Source organism: Erinaceus europaeus, chromosome 9, assembly GCF_950295315.1.
Source record: "Erinaceus europaeus chromosome 9, mEriEur2.1, whole genome shotgun sequence".
NCBI classification, from domain to species: domain Eukaryota; kingdom Metazoa; phylum Chordata; class Mammalia; order Eulipotyphla; family Erinaceidae; genus Erinaceus; species Erinaceus europaeus.
In genome coordinates this window covers 77,107,534-77,135,399 of record NC_080170.1, presented here as the reverse complement: position 1 = coordinate 77,135,399, position 27,866 = coordinate 77,107,534, and the positions used below count along the sequence as shown (strand labels likewise).

The window sequence follows — 27,866 nt, the reverse complement described above, 5'->3', positions numbered from 1 at the left end:
GTCTTCTTAGGAAAAGAACAGGAAGACAGTGCTCACTGGAGGAAAGAACTAAGGCTTGAGCCAGAGCCTAATTCAGTCTAATCCATTCCCTCTGAGAGCTCTAGAGCATGAATTGCCAATGGAGAATGTCCTATCTTTAGGCAATAGAGCCAGCCTTTCTTAACAGTTGTGAGCTGCCAATAGTTGTTTTACTTCAGAGCTGGGAAATAGGTGCCATGCCTGGAAAGGGGATCTAAGTGGGATATGAAGGTGTCCACTATAGGAGAAAAATAGAATGTTGCAGACAAAAGGGGTTAGGTTTTGAGAGCAGTATGGACTCAGTCTCTGATTGTTTATAATTGGCATAACTTTGAGTTGTTCACTTAATCGTTTCAATACCTCATCCGTACAGTAAAGAGTCATATCTTCTTCCTGGGACTTTGTAGAACTAAAAACTTGGGTTTTTTTTTTTCTTTCCCTTTTTTCCCTTTTGTTGCCCTTATTGTTTTATCATTGTTGTTGTTATTATTTTTGTTGTTATTGCTGTCATAGTTGTTGAGTAGGATAGGGCAGAGAGAAATGGAGAGAGGAAGGGAAGACAGAGAGGGAAAGCGAAAGACAGACACCTGCAGACCTGTTTCACCACTTGTGAAACGACCCCCCTGCAGGTGGGGAGCTGGGGGCTTGAACTGGGATCCTTGCACTTTGTGCCTTGTGTGCTTAAACCTCTGCATTACCCCCCAGCCCTCCTAAAAAAGATATTGTATGAAAGTATATCAGGAGCAGAGGAGATGTGTGCTAGGTCACTGAGTGACTGCCTGGAACTCTGTGCAAGAAAAATAAGAAAAAAGAAGGGGCAGCATGCTTCACGAAGATGTTAGTTCTCATTGATCACTGGGTTTTGCCACCAAAGAAAGAACAAACATTAGGAAATGTGGGGCTTACCACTATCAGAGCCAATAAAAATATCTGATCAGTGCATTATCTTTTTTTCTCTCAGGATAATTCATTCAAGCTTCAGTCTATAGAATATCCCTATGACAATGTGTTGCATTTAGCTTTGGTGTCTGAACTACCCACTGAAGACTCAGTTCATTAAATGTTTTATGATGAAAGCAGAGGAAAATTGAGTGGGTCTCCCAGATGGGGCTACTCAGCGCTTGTTACTCCACCCTTTGTGTCAGTGGGACTTGTGAGGCACATAAATTACTTCATTTTAGGAGAAGGTTTATGTTGTTTCCTAACTAGTAACAAAAATACTTTAAAAATTTATTAGTAATTTAATTATTAACAAGATCATAAAACAACAGAGGATCCAGTTCCATACAGTTCCTACCACTAGAGTTCTGTGTCCCTTCTCTTCCGTTGGAAGCTTCCTTATTCTTTATCCTTCTGGGAGTATGGACCAAAATTCTTTATGGGGTGCAGAAGGTGGAAGGTCTAGCTTCTGTTATTGCTTTGTTGCTAGACATGGATGCTGGCAGGTTGATCCATACTCCCAGCCTGTTTCTGTCTTCCCCTGGTGGGGTAGGACTCTAGAGGAGTGAGGTTCCAGGACACATTGGTGAGGTTATCTGCTCAGGGAAGTCAGGATGGCATCATAGTAGCATCTACACCTTGGTGGATGAAAGGTGGTAAGATATAAAGCAGGAAATTTTGTTTAACAAACAGGATCCCAAAGTGAAAATAGAGCAAATGATATTAGAGGTCTTCATGTGAGAAAAAGCTACCAAGTCTATTTCAGGTATATTCCAAAGGGCCCATGACTTTAGTAATTTTTGCTGAGCCTGATAGCTAACATGCAGTTGGACTAAAAATATTGTCTGGGAAGATAGTGTTAGAGTTTAGAATAGGGCTAGGAAGCTGGATTAGGGCAGATAGTAGCTCCAAAGTATGAGGAAAGTATATAAATACCATTGAGTGTTTACCCCATCAATCTGAGCTAGGGCCTATATATAACTCCTGTTTAGCACAAGGGCCTATGTGACCTCTGAGTCCCTGTCAGTCTGAGCTTGCAGTCCATTCACAGCTGGGAACATTCTAGTCTGCACTCATTTCAGGACCAGTCTTCCTCAAGTGGCAGAGTAGGCAAAATGCTTTTTAACCTTTAAGTGAATATCTGGAGTATATAATCATATTCCTTATTACCTGGGCTTGAAGTAGATATATCTGAAATTTGAACTCTGCCTTCATACGTTGTGTAATCATGAGTCCCAGTGGCCTACTAGGCCTGCCAGCACAGTGAGTTAAAATTGTCATACAAATCCTAAGTTTTGAGCGGTCCGGAAGGTGGCACAGTTGATAATGCACTGGACTCTAAAGCGTGAGGTTCCGAGTTCAGTCCCTGGCAGCACATGTACCAGAGTGGTGTCTGGTTCTCTTTCTCATTAATAAATAAAATCTTTACAAAGAAACCCTAAGTTTTGATTTTTCCTATAGTCTTGGTAGATGCTCTACAGTAGGAAATTTCCATCACTTAAAAACTTAAATCCCAAATCGTGATTTTTTTTCCCAGTTTTCTCAACAATCCATGTTCAGGTGTAGGTTTGAAAATAACTACTTTTGGGGAGTTGGGCAGTAGCACAGTGGGTTAAGCACATGTGGTGCAAAGCCAAGGACCAGTAAGAATCCTGGTTCCAGCTCCTGGCTCCCCACCTGCAGAGGAGTCTCCTCACAAGCGGTGAAGCAGGTCTGCAGGCGCCTTTCTTTCTCTGCCCTTCTCTGTCTTCCCCTCCTCTCTCCATTTCTCTCTGTCCTAGCCAACAATGATATCAATAACAACAGCAATAATAACTACAACAATGAAACAAGGGCAACAAAAGGGAATAAATAAATATTTAAAAAAGAAAGAAAATCTTTTAAAAATAACTACTTTTTCGCTAGTATAGTTTCTGTTACTTTTCTCCATGGTGAACATTTGTCTGAAGGGGCTTGAGATTACAACTGAGTACATGATAAAGAAGAGAAATTCCGGGAATTGGGTGGTAATGCAGCGGTGGCGCAAAGCTAAAGGACCGGCATAAGTATCCCAGTTGGAGCACCCGGCTCCCCACCTGCAGGGGAGTCGCTTCACAAGTGGTGGAGCGGGTCTGCAGGTGTCTGTCTTTCTCTCCCCCTCTCTGTCTTCCCCTCCTCTGTCCATTTCTCTCTGTCCTGTCAACGATGACAACAATAGTAACTACAACAATAAAACAAGGGCAACAAAAGGGAATAAATAAATACTTTTAAAAAGGAGAGAAATTCCTAGTCTTTGAGATTTTAAATTCTTCCTCTCTGTATCTCTCTGACTTCTCCCAGAAGCACAGCTTCATCCTTTGCTGAGATGCATTCAATATAGCATAAATTTGCTGACTGTTTAGAATGCATATAGAGTGTAAGGATCCAAGATCAATCTTCTCTTTAAATGCAAAGTTGCTCAAGTAAATGACTGATTTACACTTGTTGCACAACATCAGTGAGTACAAGATATCTTTTCTAGAAAATACCACCTAGGTTCTCAGGCCACCTCTCACAGCAGCATTATGTTTTGATTTAGTTTGAAAACTCCCTTGAGAACTCTGTCTTTAAAGTTGCCAATCATCTACAAAAGCAAGTCAGTTTCATAAAATACAGTGTTTTGTGAGCAGTTTACTACAAAAGAACATAGTGTAGGAAACTTCAAGAGTGTTTCTATGATACTTGGATCATTTGTACTGCTCAAAGTTTCTTAGTTGGTAGTGGTGACATGGTATATCTGTTAGAGAAATGGGGAACTGGAAAAGATGATTTGCTAGTGTATTAAATCTCTGTGTGACAGCTGTAAGAGAGGCCAAAGACCAGACTTGACTTGGTAGTATTTAGAACTGAAAGCATAGAGGGTTGGCCAGTAGCGCAGCAGGTTAAGTACACATGGCGCAAAGCACAAAGACCTGCATAAGGATCCTGGTTGGAGCCCCCAACTCCCCACCTGTGGGGGGGGTTGATTCACAAGTGGTGAAGCAGGTCTGCGGGTGTCTGTATTTCTCTCCCCCTCTCTGTCTTCCCTTCCTCTCTAAATTTCTCTCTGTCCTATCCAACAACAACAACAACATCAGTAACAACAGTAATAATAACCACAATAATGATAAAACAACAAAGGCAGCAAAAGAGGAAAAAAGGAGCCTCCAAGAGCGGTGGATTTGTGGTACAGGTACACCAAGGATAAAATAACTGAATTTTCCTTCTTAAGAGCTAGCAGTAGGATAAAACAAGCTTTGGGGAATAGTGCTCCTAGAAAAGTGTTCTAGATGATTATAGTGACAGAGAGAAATAATAGAAAATAATAGTATCTGTTCTCCTGGGGGCATGAAAATTAAACCCTTCATAAACGTAAAGGAGCTCTCTTGCTATAAAGTAATATCTGGAGCAAAGCATTGGGACTGGAAAAATGAAGCAGGTGAAGTTGGCTTTGAAGTGGTAGTTTTTTTTTTAACTAGAGCTGCTTTTACCCACATGTGTTAGGCTATAAAACATAACTTGATCTGTGGCCTTAACATAGGATTCTTTAGAAAAATCTATTGGATAGACAAGTGGGTTTATTATTACCCTGATTCTTTTTTTTTAATTTTTTTAAATTTATTTTTTTTTAAAAAAGGAGACTTTAACAAAACCATAGGATAAGAGGGGTACAACTCCACACAGTTCCCACTACCAGATCTCCGTATCCCATCCCCTCCCCTGATAGCTTTCCTATTCTTTATCCCTCTGGGAGTATGGACCCAAGGTCATTGTGGGATGCAGAAGGTTGAAGGTCTGGCTTCTGTAATGCTTCCTCACTGGATTACCCTGCTTCTTAACTTGGGTTTAGATTGACATTCTTGTTTGGGTCTTACCCTGCCTAGCAGTTTTGTGTGACTTCCTCACTGCTGATGGTTACTGCTTACCTGTTTCCTTTACCAGTGTAATATAGTATAGAGATAATGAGTTTTGATAGATCAATGGAATGAGATAAAATCCTGTTGCTAGAAATTAGGGTCTTTTTAAAATTTCTTTATTGAGAAATTAATGGTTTACAGTCAACAAAATAAAATACAATAGTTTGTACATATATAACATTTCTCAGTTTTCCACATAACAATTCAAAACCCACTAGTTCTTCCTCTCTTCCAGGACCTGAACCCTTACCCTCAGAGTCTTTTATTTTGGTGAAGTACACCAAGTAGGGTCTTTTTAAGGTAAACAGATGTTGGGTCCAGTGATGACACTCCTGGTTGAGTGCACGTGCCTGGGATCAAGCCCCCCACCCCCACCTGCAGGGGGAAGCTTTATGAATGGTGAAGCAGAGCTGCAGGTGTCGTTCTTTCTCCCTATCTCTCCTTCCCACTTCAGTTTCTCTCTGTTCTATCAAACAATAATTAAAAATTTAAATGTATAAACTATTATTAATCTCTTCCATGATGGTCTCCTACTAGAACAACAATGACGACATAACCCTGGCTTAGGGCATAGTCCATGTGCATAAGTTACAGAAACCCACCAAGGGGTCTAGCCTGCCCTTTCTCTGAAATATTTTTCTATTGAGAGAAAACCACTAGAAAAAGGTACAAAACTGTGCAGACCTAGCCAATTATAGGTACTCATCCACTAGTTAGAGCCACTACTGTCTGATTTTTCGTTGTTGTCCTGCTTGTTCCATGTGGGTTTGGCCCTAGTATGTGGGAGCAGTCACTTCCTTTTGTCAGGACTGATAGTCATTTTCACTTTTCCCCAAATATAAGGTCTTAAAGTTGAGTTTCCTACATTTAGAATGTTCACCAACTGTCTTTTTACTTTAGTGCTCTAATTAATGCTGTTTGGAATTGCTAATTGCAGAGAGATGGATGTATTGACTAGAAGTTCAGGAGATCTATTTCTCTAATTTTTATGGTCTCTGCAGATGCTGACTGTGAAATGTCTAGTGAATGCTCCTAATACACATCTCACTGTCCTATACCAACTGCAAGGACTTCTCTCTGAACTTGAGAAACAAGTTTTTGTTCTCTTTCTTTTGTGTCCTAATGTCCTTCCAGCTATAGGAGTGAAATTTTAGAAGTTTCACTTACTCTCTGCTGTTGTTCACTTACATGTAGATGAAAGGCTGACTTAGTGAGCAGTAGGAAGCATTAAAAATTCATGATCTTATCTTTATTTAGAATTTTGGTACATGCTATATTTTTATCTAATTTATTAACTCCAGTAATTTACTGAACTCCCACTGTAGGAGAGGGACCATCCTAAGCACAGAGAATATGACAATAACTAAACAAAACACTTCACTAGTTTGCCTGCATCTTTCTCTATTGATACTGATGTAGGCTAATCAGCTCAAGTTACAGGCATTTTGAATGCATTGAAATATATATCCTCTACCTTCAGGCATATCTCTATGATGGGCACTATTGTAGCTTATATTTTTAAATAACCCAGCAGTTCTTTTCAAAAGATCATTTAGAAACTCCTGAAGGTAGTTTCCCATTTTTTCAAATTCCCTGATTCATAACCATTTCAAATTTGGATGCTAAATTCTTTTCCTCCCCCATGATCTAAGCTGAGCACACTGAGCTATTCACTATTGTTACAGTCAATAAATTTCTAACTGGGGAAGACTACATTCATGACAGGTGTGTACTCTTCACAAAGAGAAAAGATCATCAAGAAGTAGTTCTCTAACCCTCAAATGTTTTGTGTATTAATTTCTCTGATAAAACAGATATCATGGAAAATTGTTTTTTCAAATCAACAATACTTTGTCTAGTTAAAATTAAAAGGGACAGGGGAATGAGAAGTACGGAGTAGCTTGCTAAAGGGAGGTGCTTTAAATTGTGGAGTTATAAGTGTATAAAGCAAAGTTCAACTCATCTTCCCTCCCCACCTCACATTACTCCACAATTTACCATCCCCAAAACTCACACTTTTTTCTATGTAGGCTATTAAACATTTTTGTTACACTCAGGAAGAATATTTTAGTATCAGAAACTGAAATTTTTTAGGACATGTCCTCTAACATTTAAATTTAAGGTAATACTTCTACCAGGGGCCATAAAGTCTTAGTCCACTAGATTGGCTCTATTATGTAGAAGACAAAATAGTAGACTAACCAGGTAGAATAATTGTTAATAGAAAAAAAATAGAGCAAGAATAGAAAACTATTTCAAACATTTTGGTATTCTCACTTCACTATTTTATTCAACAGAACTTACTTACTAATATATAGTTATATTCCAAACGGCCTGTAGCTATACTAGTTTTTGTTTTTGTCTTTGTTTTTTTTTCCTGAGCCTGAAATCTGATATGCAGGTGGATTCAAGTTATTGTCTGGGGAGATGATGTCATGGCTGGAAAAAGGACCAGAAAGCTAGAGCAGGGAAGAGAGTAGCTCGCAAATATTGGAAAGGTGTATAAATATTGTTGACTATAAACCCCATTGATTTGATGTGATCTGGGGTCCATATTCTATTTTAAAATTTTTCTTATGTAGCAAACCTGGTTAATCATTTATCAGTAGGACTTCTAGCACTGCTTTATTCTTCTTGTAGACTACATCATTTTCTGTTCCTTATGATACCATAATTTATTTAACTAGTTCTCTGTGAATGGGTATTTTGGATGTTTCTTTTACCACTACAAATAGGACTGTGGTAAATAATTTTGTACATATGTAATTTCTTACACTTATGAGTTATGAATATATTAATTGGATAACTTTCTCTAAGTAGAATTATTGAGATGCAGGAAATATGCATTCTGAAATTTGACAGATGTCAAATCAATCTCTTTAGATGTTGTACCAGTCTATATTCCCTATACCTGTATAAGAGTGCTAGTTTTCCCCCCAAAGTCATGCAAATATGTGTATTAATACTTTATCTTTTCCAACCTGGTATAAGATACTTTAAAAATAACCCTTAATCATTATTGCTTTTATGTATTATTTTCTGTTTGGTTTATTGAAATGTACAGTATTTATACTACTATCTAAATGAAATAGATGGACTTGTCTGATAAACTGTTATTTATATTCTTATTTCTATAAGTAAAATATATTCCTAGTTATAGACATTTGATCTCCATTAAACTTTTTAGAAAATTAGAATGTAAAATATATGCTGGAAATATATAAGAACTACTAAACAATAGAATGTGTAATTATAAACAAACATGTAATAACCATGCAGTGAACATACATGTAATAACTATGCAGGTCATGAAATCAGGACACTACCAGCTTTCCAGAAGCCCCCTGTGTGCCCCTCCCTGGTCACAACCCTGTCCTTCTCCCCTAAAGGTAACCATTCTCTTGACTTCATAATAACGTTCTTACTTTTCTTTATAATTTTACATCTTATGTATGTGTCCCTAAATAATACAGTTTCAATGTGGCTGTTTTTCATTTTATATAACTAGAATCATACTGTATGTTTTGTGTGTGTTGTGTGTTTTGCTTCTGTTCTCAACTTTTATCTTCATGGAATTCATCCATGCTGATATGTAAAGTTCATTCATTCTCATTATTGTGTAATATTCCATTGTATGAATTTATCACAGTTACCTATTCTGTGCAGGGGACATTTGGGGCTCTTGTGAATAATGCTGCTATGACTCTTCTTGTGTATGTATCCTTGTGCATGTGTAGTTGAATCTCTCTTGGGTTAGAGTCAGGAGTGAAATTACAAGGGGAGAGGAAATAGACAATATATATGTGTGTATATGTGTATATATATATATATATTCAACATTACTAGATGTTGTTAGCTAGTTTTCAAAATACTGGCTCCAGATTTATACACTTACCAGTATATATAAAATTTTATGTTGTTCTACACTGCCTATAATTGATATTGTCAGACTATAAAATTTTTATAAGTCTAGTGGTTAAGTAGCAATATTTATTTATGGTTTAATGCATCCCGAATTATTTGTGAAATTGAATACTATTCATATTCTTATTGGGCCTTTGAATTTTTCTATTTTATGATATTTAAGCCTTTTGTCTAATTATCCACTAAGTTTATGTTATGGAAATTTTCAGGATTTCCTCATATATTCTAGGTATTGGTCCTTTGTTGTTTATTCATGTTGTGATTTCTACCCTGTGTGCTTTCTACCCTGTGTTTTTTCACTCTCTACTATGTCTTAATATATATATAATTTGACATTTTGAACATAATAATACATTTACAAGTTAACATGACATGATATGTAAAACTTTATCTATATTTAGTATCTTTACATACAACTTACCCAGTATGTCTCCATAGAATGTTACATCAACATGAGAACTTTGTATATATTGCAGGTTTTTGTCAATTCCTCAGTATCTTTCTGTTTTAATGAAAGATTCAGAATTAGTTAATTTTTAATGAATCTGTTGGACTTTAAACATCATTCATAAAAATAAAGTGAAAATGATGAAATGTGTTAGAAAAAAAGATGGTAACTACAGTGGATTTGGTTGTGTGACAAACAGGCCAAAGACATAGGAAGGCAGTCTTTACTTAACAAAATTGAGCATCTGTTTTCACAAGACAGCCTCTTAAACCCTTATCCATAGTTTTTTACCATCTTCATCATGTAGATGTTTAATCTATACAAAAATTAGAAGGGTGAAAAGTTATTCTGTAAAAACACTAGTAACCACAAAGGCTAAGCTATCTACAAGAGAGAAAACAAAATTATAAATACAAAAGTCAGTAAAGGAATGAAAACTCAGATGATATGGTTTTATTTAGTGAAGTGACACAAAGTACTATATAATTGGGTATGTATTTTTTTACTGCACCATAATTATTACACATATTGGAATTTATAATTGTCAGTAGGAGAGACCATGTTCAGTATACATTAGAAATAAATTCTTAAAATTAGGAGAAAAGGTGTTGTTTGTTTTTTAGTTATCCAGAAAACTTGATTATCCCTACAGATATATCTCAAGGGTTCTTGAAAGCTGAGAACTTTGATATCTGTTTTGTACCCCCTACTGCACTACTGCATATCAAATGAATTTCTTACTTATTAATTATTTAAGTGAATAAGTGAAGAACAAATAATCATAAGATTATATATTTAGAATTATGACTAAGAAGATGTAAAATTTTGATCCAAATATAATTTTTATATCAGACTTTTAATTTGAGATAATTAGAGGAAATCTAGCATTAGACTTTATCTAAGCAGCATGAGAAACAAAAGAGAGAAAGGAAAATATAGGATAAGTCGGACAAACCTACTTGAAGTTCAGGGTATGTGAGGACAGCTCTGGAAAATAGACTGAAATCGTTAATAGGGCAGATCAGGGCAGACTCAGGACACCATTTAAAGTAGTTGAAATTTTATTGAGTAGCACCCAAAAAACTCCATGGACTTTTAGAATTATAGTTACAGAATTACTTTTTTACCTCATCTTGATTCATTACTGTTTTTTTGTTTTTGTTTTTACCAGAGCACTGCTCAGCTCTGGCTTATAGTGGTGTGGGGGATTGAACCTGGGACTTCAGTGCTTCAGGCATGAGAGTCACTTTGCATAACCACTATCTTATTTCCCCCTTCCCCACTACTATTCTTTTATCATGTCTTTATCTAGATCTCAAGAGTCTAAGGTTAACAGTACTGCAAATTCCACCCTTTATACCCACATCTAGTATATCCCACCAGTGCTACTTCTCTTTTTCTTATATTGGCAAATACCTACTTTCCCTGCCAACTGACACCTATTTGTGAGAACTACACTTGAACTTTGACTTATGTTTTCTTTTTCTTCTTCTTCTTCTTCTTCAGATCTTCCCTCCTTCAACTTTGATTTTTGTTGCTTCCATTCTGGTGTTCTGACAAAAATTCCATTATTGTGTCTCTGAAGTGACTTTGTTCCTAATGATAAATTCATATTCAATTAACCGTTTATTCACCACATTGTACCTGTAGAGTCACTGTTCCAGGAAAAAGATGTTACAGTGAAATATAAAAATAACTGTTTCAAGGACAGGCAGTGGAGAAGGTTAAGTGTACATATTACAGTGTTCAAGGACCCAAGTTCAAGCCTCTGGTCCCCACCTGCAGGGGTAAAGCTTCATGAGTGGTGAAGCAGGGTTGCAAGTAGCTGTCTGTCTCTTTCCCTCTCCATCTTCCCTCTCCTATCAATTTCTCTGTCTCTATCCAATAATAAATCTTAAAAATTTTTAAAGAAGTGAAAAAAATAAAAAGAACTATTCCCACTCTCATGAACAATTAAGTTCTGCTAAGAAAAACCCACAATTAAACACAATCGTGAACAGTGACATAGTAAATATCATTACAACCAGGTGCTCTCAATTAAATATCAGGCTTTTATTCATTCTTATCATCAAATGCTTATTTCCAAAAACCAGAAGAATAGCTCATTTTGGACGGTGCCTGCTTTGCCATTATACAACTCAGATTTGAGCCTGGCTTCCCCCCCCCCCACTAGGGGAAGCTTAGGTGCTGTGGTATCTTTCCCTCTTTTTTAATGTTTTATTTATTTATTTATGAGAAAGAAAGACAGAGAGAAAGAACTAGATATCATTCTGTACATGTACTGCCGGGGGTTGAACTCAGAACATCATGCTTGAGAGTCCAGTGCTTTATCCATTGTGCAACCTCCCAGATCACTCTTTCCCTCTTTCTAGGCAACAACAGCAAAAAAAAATTTGACCTAGCAGTTACCAAAGTAATAAATAAATAAAATAATTTCATTTTCTCATTTTCTTCTCAGACCAGTAATCTGATTTGACTTTTGTCTGGATGATAGAACAACTTAATTTTTCCAGATAACCTTTTTTTTTTACTATAGCTTCATTTTTGACATATTTCCTGATTGCTAGTCTCTTGTCAAGTTTTTTTTTTTTAATTTATTTATAAAATGGACCAAGTTCTGGGTGGGGGTAGGTAGCATAATGGTTATGCAAACAGACTCTCAAGCCTGAGGCTCCATCAAATCCCAGGTTCAATTCCCTGCACCACTGTAAGCCAGAGCTGAGCAGTGCTCTGGTAAAAAAAAAAAAAAAAAAGGCCAAATTTTAAAAGCATCCCCTTCAAAATGTATGACACATCACCCTGGTCAATCTTGGTTAACTTTGCTTAAATTTTTTTAGTAGTCTCCTAAGTAGTTTCTTGTTTTTCAGGATTTTGCTGACTTCTTTCTTTTCTACCAAACCAATGTTCCTGTTAACATAACAGCAGGACATTTAATAAGAATAAAGTGCAAGTCTATCTTCAAAGACATCTATTTAGTTTTCTATCATGATCCTTTAGATAGTGGACCTGCTATACATACTTTAACATATCTACATAAGATTGAATCATATAAAGCTGCCATTTTAATGGATCTAAAATGAGTGAATATTGGCAATTTTTGTGTCTTAACCCAATTGCATTTACCCTGCAGTTGGTTGCCTGTGTATCTTTCCTACAATATATAGTGACGTCCTTGATGATCATGTCTTTTTCTGAATGATACCCATATCTCTATAGCATCTGACACATAGTGAAATAATGGCAGTGAGTTATTTCCATTCATGTTTTGCTTTTATTGCTTTCATCTCCTTGTAATGTCCACTGACTGCCTAATCACATCCAACCCATCCTTTATTACCAACCTAACTCACATCTCCTTTGTGGAAGTGTTTACTTCTCTACATTCCACCACTACTACCTCTGCACCACCTATACTAATACTGCCCCCAGTCAAATATTATTCTTAAACACCCATAATGTATATCCTACATTTTCATTTGTGTTTACCACATTGCTTAGTATAAAGCTGCATTCTAAAATGAGTTAAAAGTTCTCCATTTCTAGTCTTTATCTTTTACCCTGTCCAGTTCCCTATTTCCTTCTGTCTATAGTCTAACAGGTGGATGGCTCACTGTGCTCAACAGAACTAAAATTAAACTCATTATCTACCATCTGCCAGACCTGTTCCTTTCTAAGACACCCCTTAATCTATAGTCTTACTTCTAAACCATATTGACTCTCCTTCATAGTCTCTCCTCCTCCTGAATGACCCATCTCCTTCCATGATTAATTCTGCCCAGTGAAAGTTTTCTTCAGGTACGGCATGGATATGGGATGACCTTTGTGGTAAAGGACTATATTGGGGTAGGTCATGTCATTTTCAGTTCAAAAAAGAGAACACCAAAAGTGGAGCTTTGTATTCTTATGTCATCTTTAGTTGATTTTGTTCCACTTACCTGTTTGTGATTAGTTGAGCCATAACTGACTCCTTAATTATTGAGCAATTGTGTAAGAACCTCTCAGTATTCATGTTTAGGAAGACAGAATTACAGGTGCCTTCTTTTAAAAAGTAATAACAACAAGGAATCAATAGCAAGGAAAGGTAGAAAGTATGTCCCAGGTCTGCTTTAGTTCTGTGGAAAATACATCTCACTGTATCCCCACAGTGATTGCACATTCCTTGGTCTGGCTTAGATTTTACATAATATCTACAGTCTATCTCTGGGAGCTTCAAACCACACTATACTTTCAGCAACCTGGAGTCTCTAGTCCTGCTCCCTCCCTACTCCCCTGCTATCTCCAAACATCTCTTCCAACAAGTATTTTCTGGTATAAATCTGTGATCATCTTCTCTAAAATATAAGCTTTCAAGTTACCTTTATTTACCAACTTATACTGCCTTATTGTGTCTCCAAATTTATGTCACTGTCCTGACAGATACATTTCTGACTTCAGAAAGTGTATTATTATAACACATCTTCATTATTTGGATGATTACTGGAATCCCTTCCCTGAGCAATTTATGAAACAGCATCTTCTTCCAACATGTCTTTATTTCCCATGGATCAGTTTATACTTATACATGGAACCTTGCATTACTTATAGTACCCTAAGATAGTATTAGTCATTCACAGAAAATGCTCATCAGACCCTGGTTTGAATGGTATGTTTTCTGTGTATAAATGGTATGTTTTCTGTTTGTATATATTTGTGAACTTGTGTGTCTCTGAATGTGTTTCTTGTTTGCTTACTTTCCAAAGCTTTTGTGTACATGGTTTGGGAGACAGAGGTATCTTGGATATTTTCCCTGACCATTAGAACCCTGACATTATGAAACAGTAAGTCATGTGCTTCAAACACTCCTGGCTGTGACAGCACAGGTGAATATCCTACCTGATCTACAGCCTCAACCTGGGATTGCTTTTCTTTCCCACCTGCTTGGGGTCTTCCTTTCTTTATAAGTATGAAAAATAATTTTCTGGTAAAAACAAATGATTGTGTTTGTGTACGTATGTGTATTTGTACTAAGATATGCATATGTGCACATATATGTGTGCTCATATATATGTATGCATACGTATATATATGAAGGAAATACACCAAATTGTAAATAATAATTATTTCTGGATGGCAGTCTTTTCCAAATTCTCTATGATAAGACAATTTACTTTTAAAGAAAACTACTGGACATTATTTTTAAGAAACAAGAAGGTTGTTTCTGAGATTCACCCTGTTAATATACTAAGGCTACAGGGATGGCAGATGTCCAGATGTCAACAGGTTGTGACTTTCTCTCAGTATCTTAAGATGAGAGTGACTAGAGAGAGAATTTTGGACTGATTTTCAAGATAAGCCCAGATTAAGGTTATGAGCTGAGGAAATGGCAGCTTTGAAGGTCGGAATCTTTGAGCTGTGACAGGAAAGAAGAAAATTCAAGGGAAGGAACGATGAGTTTGTCAGGGTTTCCCATCAAACTCAGGTGTTAAAAGAAGTATGAAAAAGGTTGACAAATTTTCAAGTATACAAAGTGATTTTTCTGAAAAGATAGGCAATGGGAGACTGAGAAATCAGATATGCTTCAATTTTTTAACTCTGGAGAGGGATTTTCCTAGGTGACTTGACATGAGGACACTAGACCCCAAATTGACAAGATACAGAGAGCATCCATTAAGGAAATTAGTTACTCTGCATGAGCAACAAGATTTCAGTCAGGAGGTGTCACTAATAGGTGGTTCATAATTAGGTCAAAACACTGCTTCCCATGCCTGATCTCCCACAGTCTTAAGGACATCAGGAATTTAGAGTTAAGATTATGGTAAAGAGATTCTATCCATTTAGAACTTGCAACAAAAAGATTACGTGCAATAAATGCTTTCAAGGATGTTTCTCCTACAATGTCTAGTTTCATAAATGTCTCAGAGAGTTCCCTGAACAGAAGAAAAATGGAAAGAGAAAAATGGGAAAACTGGTCTTTCCTTGCTGAAGCTGATTTCTCTCTCTCTCTCTCCCTCTCTCTCTCTCTCTCTTTCTTTCTTTCCTCTTGGGTAGTATTTTGGAGGCAGGGAAGGAACATAGTGCATAACAGCACCACCACTGCAGGCTCCCCTACTCATAACTACTCAGCCAACTGGTCCTTATCAATTAATAGACACAAGGAATTTGGAATGGGGAGCCAAGAAAGAAAGAAAGAAAGGAAGAAAGAAAGAAAGGAAGGAAGGAAGGAAGGAAGGAAGGAAGGAAGGAAGGAAGGAAGGGAGGGAAAAGAAAGAGAGGGAAAGAGAAGACTGGGCAAAAGTATAAGAAATAAAAGAATAAATAAGATTTAAAAAGTCAATCCTTGAAAAAGAGCTAAATCACAAATATGTTTCAAGGTATTTGTGTCTTTTTTTTCTCATTAAATTTTTTAATGTGCTATATCTTAGTTTTAAATTCTGATAGCTACATCAAGGAAAATTTCCAATCTGGGCTCTAATTCAAAACTTGGTTTGGAGAAAGGCTTTTTTAAGTTAACTAATATGGCAATTGCAGAGTTCCTTATATATAAAAAAGAAACAGAAACAGAGTACATAAAGTTCCACTAAGGACAAACCCTCCCACCCCATCTAGTGAAAGAAATACAGTCCAGGGCAGGGATAGATAGCATAATGATTATGCAAAGAGACTCTCATGCATTAGGCTCAATCCCAGGTTCAATCCCCTATACCACCAAAAGCCAGAGCTGATCAGTGCTCTGATAAAGAAAAAAAAACAAAAAAACAGTCCTTTCTCTTAGAAGTCCCTGATGTAATTGGGCAAACCAATAAATACACAAACATTATCTATCTGCAAGGAAGCCCTCCAGACATAAACAACTGACCATAGCAGTTCTTACTGAACTTTTAACACAAGTTAAGTATTTTATGTATAGTCTTTCATTTGATCCTCACACCAGATCTTTAAGGTAAGTATCATTATACACATTCTATAGACTTGAAAGCTATCATTTTAGAAAGGTTGACTATATTGTCCAGCAACACACAGAAAGTGGCAGAGCTAAAATCTGAACCTATATCTTTCTGATGTCTACAAAGCACATTTCCTTCCATTTGGCCAAGTTCAGTAAAGAAAAAAATTGGATGATTCAGACAAAATCGCAAAGTAAACATTTTGGCCTAAATGCTTAAGTGATATCACTTTCCCCCTCTAGTCAAGTGAATGCAAACATGGCCAACATTTAAAAAAAAAAAAAAGAATATTAACATATTCCATGTGTTAATTCTGTTAATCATTCTCTTCTGTGCCTAGCAGAATATGGTATGAATCAGGAATTTAGAGACAACTGTTTATTATATCTTAGCCATTAAAGTAGTAATTCAGGTATATCCCTCCCTTAGTGGTTTCCTAGTCAATCCATAACATATAGTAAGATGAAGGTAAATTTACAAATAACTGTCCTGATTCTTTGTGGAACAAAAAAAAAAAGTGTAAGACTGTAACATAACACATATTATCCCCATTTGTGGATGTTTGTATACAGCTGTTTGTCAAATGGCAGTTCTTTTACATCTGAGGAGAGCAAAACATCTCTCTATAGCTCAGAAATCTCCAATCATAACTGTTATTATAATTGAGCAGAGTATAATAAGTAAACAAGTAAAATGTTTCCATGAAGAAGACTTTACCATAATGGTGGAAATGGAAACAATCTTAACATAGGTAACACCCCCTCTCCAGCTTACGCTCCAAAAAGGAAAGCTTGAGAATCCTGGTTAATAAAAAAAAATTGTCCTATTAAACTGGATCTCACTGATATTTACTTCTCATGGAAAATGACAAAGGCAAGTGCTACTAGACAGTGAGGGCTAGCAGACTTTGAATGCTGTTGAAATGTTAGGGGTGGGTGGGGGAGAGAAATGTAGTTTTTCCTCTGAGCTAAGGAATCCAAACCAAAACCCTTAGAATAAATTACCAGGGGAATATTTCAAACAGCATACTACTACCCTACCCTAACCTACTGAATCAGAATGCGTAAGTATAGGGTATGTGAATATGTAACATATATGTGAATTCCAAACTGAATTACTTTCTAAATGATAGAATCCATTAGCTTTGAAAACAAATTCAGTGACTTTTTTTTCACTTCTTCACTTAAACTTTTCCATAAATCTTGCTGTAGACAATATTTTATCAGTCTATCTATCAGTCTGATTTATCATCATGAGAACTTTGCTCTGAGGCAACTTTTTCAGGTAGAAAAAGAAGGGGGAAGACATCACAATACTGAAGCTTCCTTCATTGCAGTCAGGGTTCATATATGGCAGAGCAGCTGTACTGTCCAGGTGACCTATTTTGTTGACCCCCTAGACCAATTTTTTTAATCAGCTTAATAAAATCATGAATGGATGTTGTTCTTAAAGTTATGAGGTATGTATGTAAATGTATCTATTTCCTCTGAGTTTTAGAGGACAGGTTTTCAGTTTGCCTATATGCATTTATTTTTTATATGTCTTTTTAAATTTTTATTTATAAAAAGGAAACACTGACAAAAACCATAGGAGAAGAGGGGTACAACTCCATATAATTCCTACCACCAGAACTCTGTAGCCCATCCCCTCCCGATAACTTTCTTAGAAAGCCATCATCAAACAGACCTTCAGATAGATCACAGACATTCACAACTTGAAGTTCACTGAGGATAAGAACAAAACTTCAGCAATGCCTAATGAATATATAATGAAGTGAACTGCTCACTCAGGTATCTTGAAGCTCACACTCCTTATTAGGTCCCTAAGGATAAGATGGATCCTCTAAACGTGAGGGATACTTTCTAAGATCTTGGGAATCTACAAACATAAATGTACCAATAACATTTAGAAGATGGATTCTTTTTTACAAGGGAATATGGCATAGTGGTTAGTGATAGCTCTGGAGTCAAACCAACCTCAAATCACTCATCCCTCCACTTCATAGTTGCATGATCCTGGTCACAACCTTAGTGTTTCAGTCTGCAGAATGGGACAATGGTATTACCAGCCCTCTAACGTTGTGGTGAAAATCTTGTAAAGGGATATATGCCAATCACTTAGCAATTTACCTGGCATTGATAAACACCAGTTAACTATTAGCCGTTAACTGTAATGGCAATAAAAATATTTTAAATGTCCCCCACTTTCAGAATTATAGTAGCTTCATAATAAGCAGAGTATATATAAAGTGTAGCATTTTGTACAGTTATTCAACTACTAAATTATGTGGTCCTCATAACACATCTACAAACTACACTGGTAATGACAGTGGATTCTGATATGGGAAATTAGCTAAGCATAATAGCTGATGCCACTATCCACTCTGCTGTCCCTTAATGTTAAGGTGGTTTAAAATTCATGAGGCCAGTGGGTACCAGTACTTACACCATAAGTTACTTCACAAATGCCTGTGTATAACTCTTGACTTTAGGTCTCCTCGTGTCACTCGTGAATGCTAAGTCTCTTCTATCTTCCTCAAAGAACAGGGTAACTACCATTTGAACTTTGCTACTGAGGTTATTTTCTCTTCCTAATGAATAGTTTTTGCACATCAGGAGTTCTTATTAAGAGTTTCAAGCTGGTATTTTTCATTTCTACTTAATAACCTTTGAAATTATGAACTTAACCATAGTTAAGTGTGACTCTTTATCTTGAATTTTTATCTTCACCAAGAGCCATTGAGTTTCAGATTATTTCACTCCTCTAATAGCACTAGAAGTTGACTTTAATGTTTAAAGGACCACATTTCCTAAAGAATGATTCCATTCATTCAGATGACCCAGTAGAAATGGGTTCTCAACTAAATATGGAAACTGGGTCTCCAGCAATGCCTCTCCCTTCCTCAACTGATTTGGCAGCGACCACAAGGCCCAACCACATGTATTGGAAAAGTTCCAGATTACCACATGCCATAACCCTGGAAATACTTGAAATCAGGAAATTTAAGTTCATTTCTGCAAAGATCTGCTACATTAGTAGGCAGAATTTTCTCAGATTCTTTCCACAGTTGCATGATCTAGCAAGATTTAGTTGTGAGATATAGGAATACTAAAATTATTGAAACAAGAAAACGAGAAAGAATGTGAAATAAACATTAATGATCACCACCATTAGAAGCTCTTATTTAACCCATCCTGTTTTTACTGTTCTTGGCTCTGTTTCTCTTTATATGTCTAGGATGTTGGGAAGCCACTGCAGAACTGTTCTATAGAAAGCTAGGGAACTAAAGGGGACTAGTCAAGCAAAGTGCATGAAATTGAGCCTTTATAAAGTTCACAAAAGTGGCCAGTCAGTGATCCCAGCTGAACAAGGTTGGCTGGTTCTGGAACTTCAGATCTGTGACTCTGCTACACAGCAATCTGCTTCCTCTTCTAAAGCAATGCTTGTGTATTTATCAGGTTGCACTCTGTGCATTGGGTTGCTAGAAATACAGTAATAGGTTATACTGATGATTTAACTTTGTTTTCTATAAAGAGCTATAGGATCTCATACAACTTTTTTCAAAGTCATATGCAAATCACAGAGCCCCGGCCCTTTTCTTAACAGGATGGCAACCTTGCTCCTCGGTGGCACCTGGGACCTGGAGATCCTTTCTCCACTTACGTTTAGCGCGCAGCCTGGGACTTGTCCCTGCAGCTCACCCGGTTAGCTGTGCCGCCGTTGGGACCTCCCACCTGGACTCCCATCACCCACTTCTCTTGAGACTTCTCTAGCAGGGCTGGTGTGGGGTACAGCCTTTGTCCAGAGGGCAACGTGTTCTAAGCAAAATCAACCCACCTGGGTCATGGGCTCACCCCTCGGGCCTCCCTTCTCTATTGGGTGCAATTCGAGTTTGCTGCATTTCTCCCCAAAGTCTAAAATGGTGGGATAGTAGGGACCTATGAGAGGCCCCATAATCCAGTGTCATCCCCCAGCTCCCTATCTAAACAGCAGGTACCCCAGACCCTCCCTGCACTAGAGGTCTGCAATGTGAGTGGACAGATTCACTAGAAGAATGTACTTGTCTTTGGAGTTTTTCTCCAGGTTGAATGTTTTTATTGTTGATGGCCCCAAGATGGAAAAATTAATTGTTATAGTCTAACTTGCCTCCTTAGGAAGAGAGAGGAAGAAGAACAGACAGTTACAGTTATGTCTTCTGGAGGATAAGGATTAACTCTAGCTGTTCCCAAACATTGGCAGAAACCACTAACCCCAGTTAATATTCTGTGAAGATTTTCTAGCTCTTCCCTAACCTCACTCACTCCTGAGATCTCTGACTCAAGGATCACTTTCCTTCCCAAGTCTTCATTTGATTCCATATTATCCTGTGGGAAATAGGAAGTGGGGAGAAGTGGGAGAGTTTTAATAATTTTATTAAAACAAACTCTGACCACCTGTTGATAATTGTTAAATATCAGATGATGGGTATGTGGACATTCATTACACCACTCTCTCCACTTTTGTATATATTTGCAATTTTTCCATAATAAAAAAAAAAGTTATCCAGGTTCCAAAATACTCAAGAGTATCCCAACCCTTAACACAGCTTCATGGAAACCCCACACAAAAGCAAGAGGCAAAGATTATTCCAATACACAAGTATATATATATATATATATATATATATATGTACACATATATATTCATTTTCTAATTTTTTAAAGACCCACTGTTTTATTTTCAACAGATTAAACCTTATTTTAAGAGGTCCCAAAATTAAGCTTACTACCCCCAGCTGTGTTATGAGGGAGGGCTGGGTAAAGGATTCCTTAAAATCCTGAAAGTTTACACTTTCATGTAGCTCACAGTTTTTTTTGTGTGTGAGGATGAAATTTGTTCAGTGTTCTGAACTTTGCGGAGGAAATGCACTCATGATTCAAAGTGTCATTCTCTGGAATTGCACCTGGCTCAGGAAAGGACTGTCTTTGTACTTGAATTTAAATCCAATGGAGAATTTACATGGGCATTTGCATGACTAAGAATTGCTTCTGTCTTTTTTCCCCAGTATGTCACTTTCTTGAATGTGTTCTAATAAAATGATTCTAAAGCAGGCTGTTGATATACAGTGATTTATAAATACTTTTTGTTGAGTGCTGAGGCCCTTAATTTTCTGCCAAGAATTCATCCCACCTCACTTTCTGGAAAGATCTGTCTAGCTGGAGACAGATACAATGAGATCTGTCTAGCATGATGGTGGCACCACTGCAATTGCTGTCACTAAAAGGAGTCATGTCAACTACAGCAATCATGCCTTCTGGTTGCTTAGCAGCAGAATTTGTTCTCCCAAATAAATATGGCCATATGTAGCTTACAAATGTGCTGGGGATGGGGGAGTGAAGGGAGAACAGAAGGAACAGAAGACTACCAGAAAGGGAAGCATAGAGTAAGGTGCAATGAGAGACAAAGACAATCAAAAAGATAGCAGAATTCAAATTCACTCTATTTAGTGATAAGTCTCAGTATGTTCAAATGATAATACATTTTACTCACAAAACTACAACTTTTGATAACAAGACATAGAATTTCATTAAGTAAATTGGAAGCAAAATAGAAAAATATATTTTCCAGAAACATATTTTGAAAAAATGCTTTTTGTCCCAGTCTTTATTCCTACTTAACTGAAATTGTCTTTGGCACTGCCATGAATTACTAACTAACTAGGCCAGTTCTTTGGGAAAGGTGGCATTACTAGAACTCATGTTAGGGGGAGGGAAAGTAGAACCAGACAAGGATACTTCTGTTTCCTAGGCACTTTTCTCATACCAGACACTATAAGGAACTTGATATATACCTTATCTCCTGTAATAATCACAGCCATTATAAAAGACACTTCTGTGTTCATTTCTTTTTTTTTTCTGTGTTCATTTCTAAGATTAAAAGGCTAAAGCTAAGTAAATAACTGCACAAAATCATATAGCTAGAAAATATCAGGTCTATTATTCAAAGTCAAGACTCTGATCCCCATACTTATGCTTTTTTTAAGTAATAGGGCTGATGGCCCAGTGCCTGTCCTAAGTTCTCTCTTGCATACTCCCTATGGTCTTCATCTAATGAGTTGCACAACTTATGTGCCCTTTAGGGGCAGAGGAGTGGAGAGCCCACTCTACCTTGGAAGCTTGGAGCTCCCTGCCAGGCCAAGGTCTTTGCAATTCACATCCATGTACTTGTATAGAGAACTAACTGATGAGATTGAAATTGCCATTTGGTTTCCTTTGATTTTCTTATTTGGAAAACACTTGAACACAAGAATGTGGACATTATGAATTGGGTAGACAAATGTATCAATATATGTCCCATTCTTATAGAGCTTACCAGTAGCATCAGTACATATTTGTGAAATAAAACATGATTCAGTCTATAATAAAGAAGGGATAGTGTTCATCACCAAGATCAGCTGAAACCCATACAACTTTTTAAAAATCTTTTATTTACATATTTGTTATTGGATAAAAATAGAGAGAAATTGAGAGGGGAGGGGGATAGAGATAGGGAAAGAGACAGAGGTACACCTGCATATCTGCTTCCCAGCTCATGAAACTTTCTCCCTGAAGGTGGGGACCAGGGGTTTGAACATGTCTCTTGTGCACTGTAATGTGTACTTAACCAAGTGCACCACTGCATGCCTCTTCACCCTGCCTCAGAAAAATTTTTCCCAAGCCTATATAACAAATTAGTGGCATAATAAAGACTAGAACTGCAGTATACCCTTTCCCTTACTGTGTCACACTTGCATAGCCCTGGCTGACCATGTAAGCATGTTGATTAATCAGTATACCATTCCTAGGCCTAACTAAAACCAGAGAGCATATGGCACAATTATAATCAAACACTGCAGTGAACCAGTCTCCCTAGGATGTTTTGTTGCCCATCTCTCAGGTTGCACAGTTGATCATTTATCATTAATTCAGCAAACTTGTATTGAGCACCCACTAGGTACCAGGTAGAGTTTTGAGAGCTATAGACACAACAGTGAATAAACAGACTGCCTTTCTGGCATATACATTGCAGCTGAGGTATACAAACAATAAACAAAACAGTAAGCAATGCATGCAATAAAGAAAACAGGGAGGCAGAGCATATGAAAAGGGGGGTTGCATTTTTAACTAGTGTGTTGGGGAAAAGGACTCTCATAGAAATGTATGTTCTGGGCCATCATTTTATACACATGCAGATACACATACAATGATGCCTCATGGTTTGAAAATTCCCCTACCTTCATAAAAATAAAGGTTGTTCAATGATATGCCCTAGTACCAAATTACTGACCTTTCCTTTTCTTCTTGTGACTACAGTAGTGGTTCTCAAATTTGAGTGTATAGCAGAATGATCTAGAGGAATTAATGAAGGTCAAATTTCTTGGCCCTACTCCTTGAGTTTGTGGTTCAGTCTTGAGTAGATCCAAGAGTCTCGGTAATGTTGCTGCTAGTACTACAGGCATGACACTTTAAGAGGCACAAGTTTAATATGTCATAGCTGGAAGATCCCTATTAAAATGAAACTATTACCTTAGAAAGGATGTATCTAGGCTGGGGAAACAGTGTAATGACTATTCAAAAGACTTTCATTCCTGTGGTTCTGAAGTCCTATGTTCAATATCAGCACCACCATAAGCCAGAGCTGAGCAGTGCTCTTGTCTCATTCTTTCCACATTTCTTTCTCAGTAAAAGAATAAACTAATAAAATATGTAAAGAAGATTTATTTATTTTAAATAAATATCAATTCACTAGGATCCATGAGCATTGTTAATTAAGGTAGCTATTCTTGAAGAGCAGAATCCTTAAGAAATCTCTCTCTCTCTCTCTCCTTTTTTACTTATTTATTTTTTAATAATTTTTATTTATAAAATGGAAACACTGACAAGACCATAGGATAAGAGAGTTACAATTCCACACAATTCACACCACCAGAACTCCATATCCCGTTCCCTCCCCTGATAGCTTTCCTATTCTTTATCCCTCTGGGAGTATGGACCCAAGGTCATTATGGGGTGCAGAAGGTGGAAGGTCTGGCTTCTGTAATTGCTTCCCCGCTGAACATGGGCATTGACAGGTCAATCCCAGCCTATCTCTCTCTTTCCCTAGTAGGACAGAGCTCTGGGGAAGCAAGCTTCCAGGACACATTGGTGGAGTCGTCTGCCCTGGGAAGTCCGGTTAACATCATGGTAGCATCTATAACCTGGTGGCTGAAAACGAGATAAGATATAAAGCAAAACAAATTGTTGACTAGTCATGAACCTAAAGGTTAAGAGTATTACAGATGAAGATTTGGGGTTTCTGCTTTGGAAAAAGCTAGTGAGACTATTTTAGGTATATTCCTTATTCCTTGCACTTTGTGCCATGTGTGCTCAACCTGCTGATCTACTGCCCAGCCTCCTTTATATTTTAGGTATATTCTAAGGGGCCCATGGTTTCACTAGTTTTTGCCTGAGCCTGACATCTGATATGCATATGGACCCAAGTTATTGTCTGGGGAGATGATGTCATGGCTGGAAAAAGGGCTAGAAAGCTGGATCAGGGAAGAGAGTAGCCTCCAAATATGGGGAAAGTGTATAAATATTGTTGACTGTAAACCCCATTGATTTGCTCTGGGGTCTATATTCAACATAGGAGCCTATGTATCCTCTATATCCCTGTAGGTCCGAGCTCATATTCTGTGGTCACAAGTAGGAATGTTCCAGGTTACACCAATTTCATGACCCATCTTACTCAGGTGGTAGGTAGAGTATGTTATCTAACCTCCCTTCAGAGGATAGAGCAGTCTTGATCCACACTGAGGGCAAGGTCCTATGGGGGCCCACAAAGGGATCCATTATGTTGTTCCTGATGGAGATGACCAGTGAGAATGGAGAGAGGGACCTATTCAAGGTCTAGGCCCATCATGTCTGTGGGAATCCTAGGACTCCCTGACTAGAGCCCCAGATGATGGGGTGGCCTGGTAGTGACTTCCTGTTACCTTTCCCTCAATCACTCCAAAGCTAACCTTGTCAAAGTAAGGACTACAAAAGCTGAATAAGGGCAAGAGACTGGCATACTTACTTTTATTTTTTTATTTTTATTTTTTTATTGTCAACAGGATTATTGCTGCAGTTTGGTGCCTATACAATGATTGTACCACTCCTGGTGGTCCTTATTTTTTTTTCCATTTTAAATTTTGTTTAGATAGAAACAGATATAATTAGAGGGGAGGGGAGTATAGGTCAGAAGAGAGAAGTACCTGCAGCATTGTTCCACTGCTTGTGAAGCTTCCTCCCCTGCAGGAGGGCACTGGAGGCTTGAACTTGGGTCCTTGTCCATGGTAATGTGTGCACTCAACTGGGTTCACCACCACCTGGCCTATTCCTCCTTCCACCCCTTCTTCTTCCCCGCCCCCTCTTTTCTGATACTCAGTGCCTTCTCGACAACTCCATCACTTCAGTAGACATTTTTTTTCTTTTTAATAGATGGTGAGACAGGGAGAGAGGCAGGGAGAATGGAGAAGTTGAGACACCTGCAGTACTACTCCATCACTTGTGAAGCTCCTTCTCCCTGCTACAGATAGGAACCAGGGGCTTGAACCAAGATCTTTGGGTCTTTGCACATGTTAATGGTGTACTCTACCTGGTAAACCACCACCCAGCCTCTTAATTCCCCATTTATTTATTTATTATTTTTTTATTTATAAAAAGGAAACACTGACAAAAACCATAGGATAAGAGGGATACAACTCCACATAATTCCCACCACCAGAACTCCATATCCCATCCCCTACCCTGATAGCTTTCCTAGTTTTTATCCCTCTGCGAGTATGGACCCAGAGTCATTGTAGAAACTGGGGCAGGTTTCTGAAGCCAGATTCCAATAATCCATGCATTGAGATGTTAAGGCAAAGGATAGATGCTGAAAATGTAGTGACTATTTCATTACCTGCTGAAGCTTTAATGTTCATAGCATTTAATACTTGTACAAGTTATTTTGACACTACTCTCATTAGACACAGCTAACCTGTTAGGTGGGCAGAACAAGTAATAATGTTACATTTTACAGATAAGAAATTGAGACCTGGAGGTTATCTGATCTCCTTTGTGCTACCAATGATAAAATCCACAGTTGCAATACAACTAGTTCTCTAGCAAAGTTTTTTCCATCAGCACTCTTCCTTATACTAGTTGTACCTTTCTCCTGTGGATCCTTCCCTGGAGCATTAAAATCCAGGACATATAGTTGCTCTTTGCCTTTTACTCTGTTTAAAACCCCACTTGCTGAAAGTAGATTACCCACATGGGTGATTAACTATAGCAAGTACTAAGCCCTGCATGAATTTCCTCTGTTATAAACATTTTTTTTTCTTCTACTGCCAAGTACTGTGTAGAGAAAATGCTAATTCGTTTTAGTATTAGCCTATGCTAGCACTAATCATTATGAAAGCAAACCTGCTGGGGCAAAAGCACGCATATTACTTTCCAAACGCAAATAGAAATGGCATTTTGAATATATGTGCCATTGCTTTCATTGCATTAGCAGTATGAAAGTTTTCTGTATCACTAAAAGCATACAACAAAATGAGAGTGAATGTTGTTAAATCTAAAATCTGGGGAATCACACTATCAGGTATTTAAATAGGAATTAGGAAAAAAGGAATCGTGAGCATGAAAGATAAAACCCTCCCTTCCAATACTTGCCCTTGTGGTAATTTTCTCTTGCCCTGCATGGATTCTTCACAGTACATGAGGTCTTTCACTGACTCTCTTATGATTGTAACACATAAGTTTTAAGGAGCTGTGTCTCCTCAGTGTCTATACTGGTCTTTCTTCCTATCCAGTATCCCAGGACTTTTTTGTTTGTTTTACTATTTATTAATTCACATATTTATTATTTATAGAACAAAATAATAAAAACAAGAGCACTACTCTTGCCCATACTATTCAGTACCAGGCATTGAACCTAGGAGCTCAGATTTGCAAGCATGAACTCTATCCACTTAGTTACTTCCCCAGCTGCCAGGAATTTTATTTCTAAAACTATCTCCATCTGTCTCTCAATCCATTGATATTCTGACATTCCCCTCTGGTGCTGCCATTGGGGCCAGTCATTTACCCAATAAACATTTATTAAGCACTTACTGTGTACCATACCTTTGAAAGCCACTGGGAAGGATGCAAAAGTAAATCAGAAGCAATCCTTTTCTCAAAAGTAGTTATTTAATAGAATCAGTCTTGATATTAATAGATAAAATAATCAACATTCAAGTAAATTCTAGATGTGGATTAGAAATGTATGTGAATTGCTGTACATTCTTTCTCAGTACTCACTTGTATGCTCACATTAAGATAATGGAGGTGGGGGTATAGCATAATGGTTATACAAAGAGACTTTCATGCCTGAGGCTCTCAAGTCCCAGGTTCAATCCTCCATACCGCCATAAGCCAGAGCTGAGCAGTGCTCTGGTAAAAAAATAAATAAATAAATAAAGATAATAAATGGGTTGTTTACTGTCAACATATGGTTAACATTATAGGAAAAGAAAATATACCTCAGAGGAGAAGAGTGGGGCTCTAGTCATAGTTCTGAGAACACATCAGAAGTCCAAAAGCATGGTAGCAAGGGGCAGTGAATTATGTACAGTGGACACATCTTCATTTGGACTATGAAAAATGGAATATTTAATAAGCTTTAATAATTAAT

At 37.5% G+C, this 27,866-nt stretch overlaps 1 protein-coding gene across 26 annotated transcripts in view; it reads left to right on the top strand.

Moving 5' to 3' along the window:
• Window positions 1-27,866, top strand: part of KALRN (kalirin RhoGEF kinase) — an 866,834-nt gene that overhangs the window by 606,768 nt on the left and 232,200 nt on the right. For 12 of the 26 annotated variants that reach the window (XM_060198227.1, XM_060198226.1, XM_060198224.1 and 9 more), the window contains exon 34: window positions 8,177-8,260. The exons of 8 other annotated variants lie outside the window; for them this stretch is intronic. In XM_060198227.1, the coding sequence (XP_060054210.1) occupies window positions 8,177-8,260 (84 nt within the window). Of the gene's footprint in view, window positions 1-8,176; window positions 8,261-19,772; window positions 21,257-27,866 lie in introns of those variants that run through there. 6 more of the 26 variants (XM_060198242.1, XM_060198246.1, XM_060198247.1 and 3 more) reach the window with 1 other exon arrangement.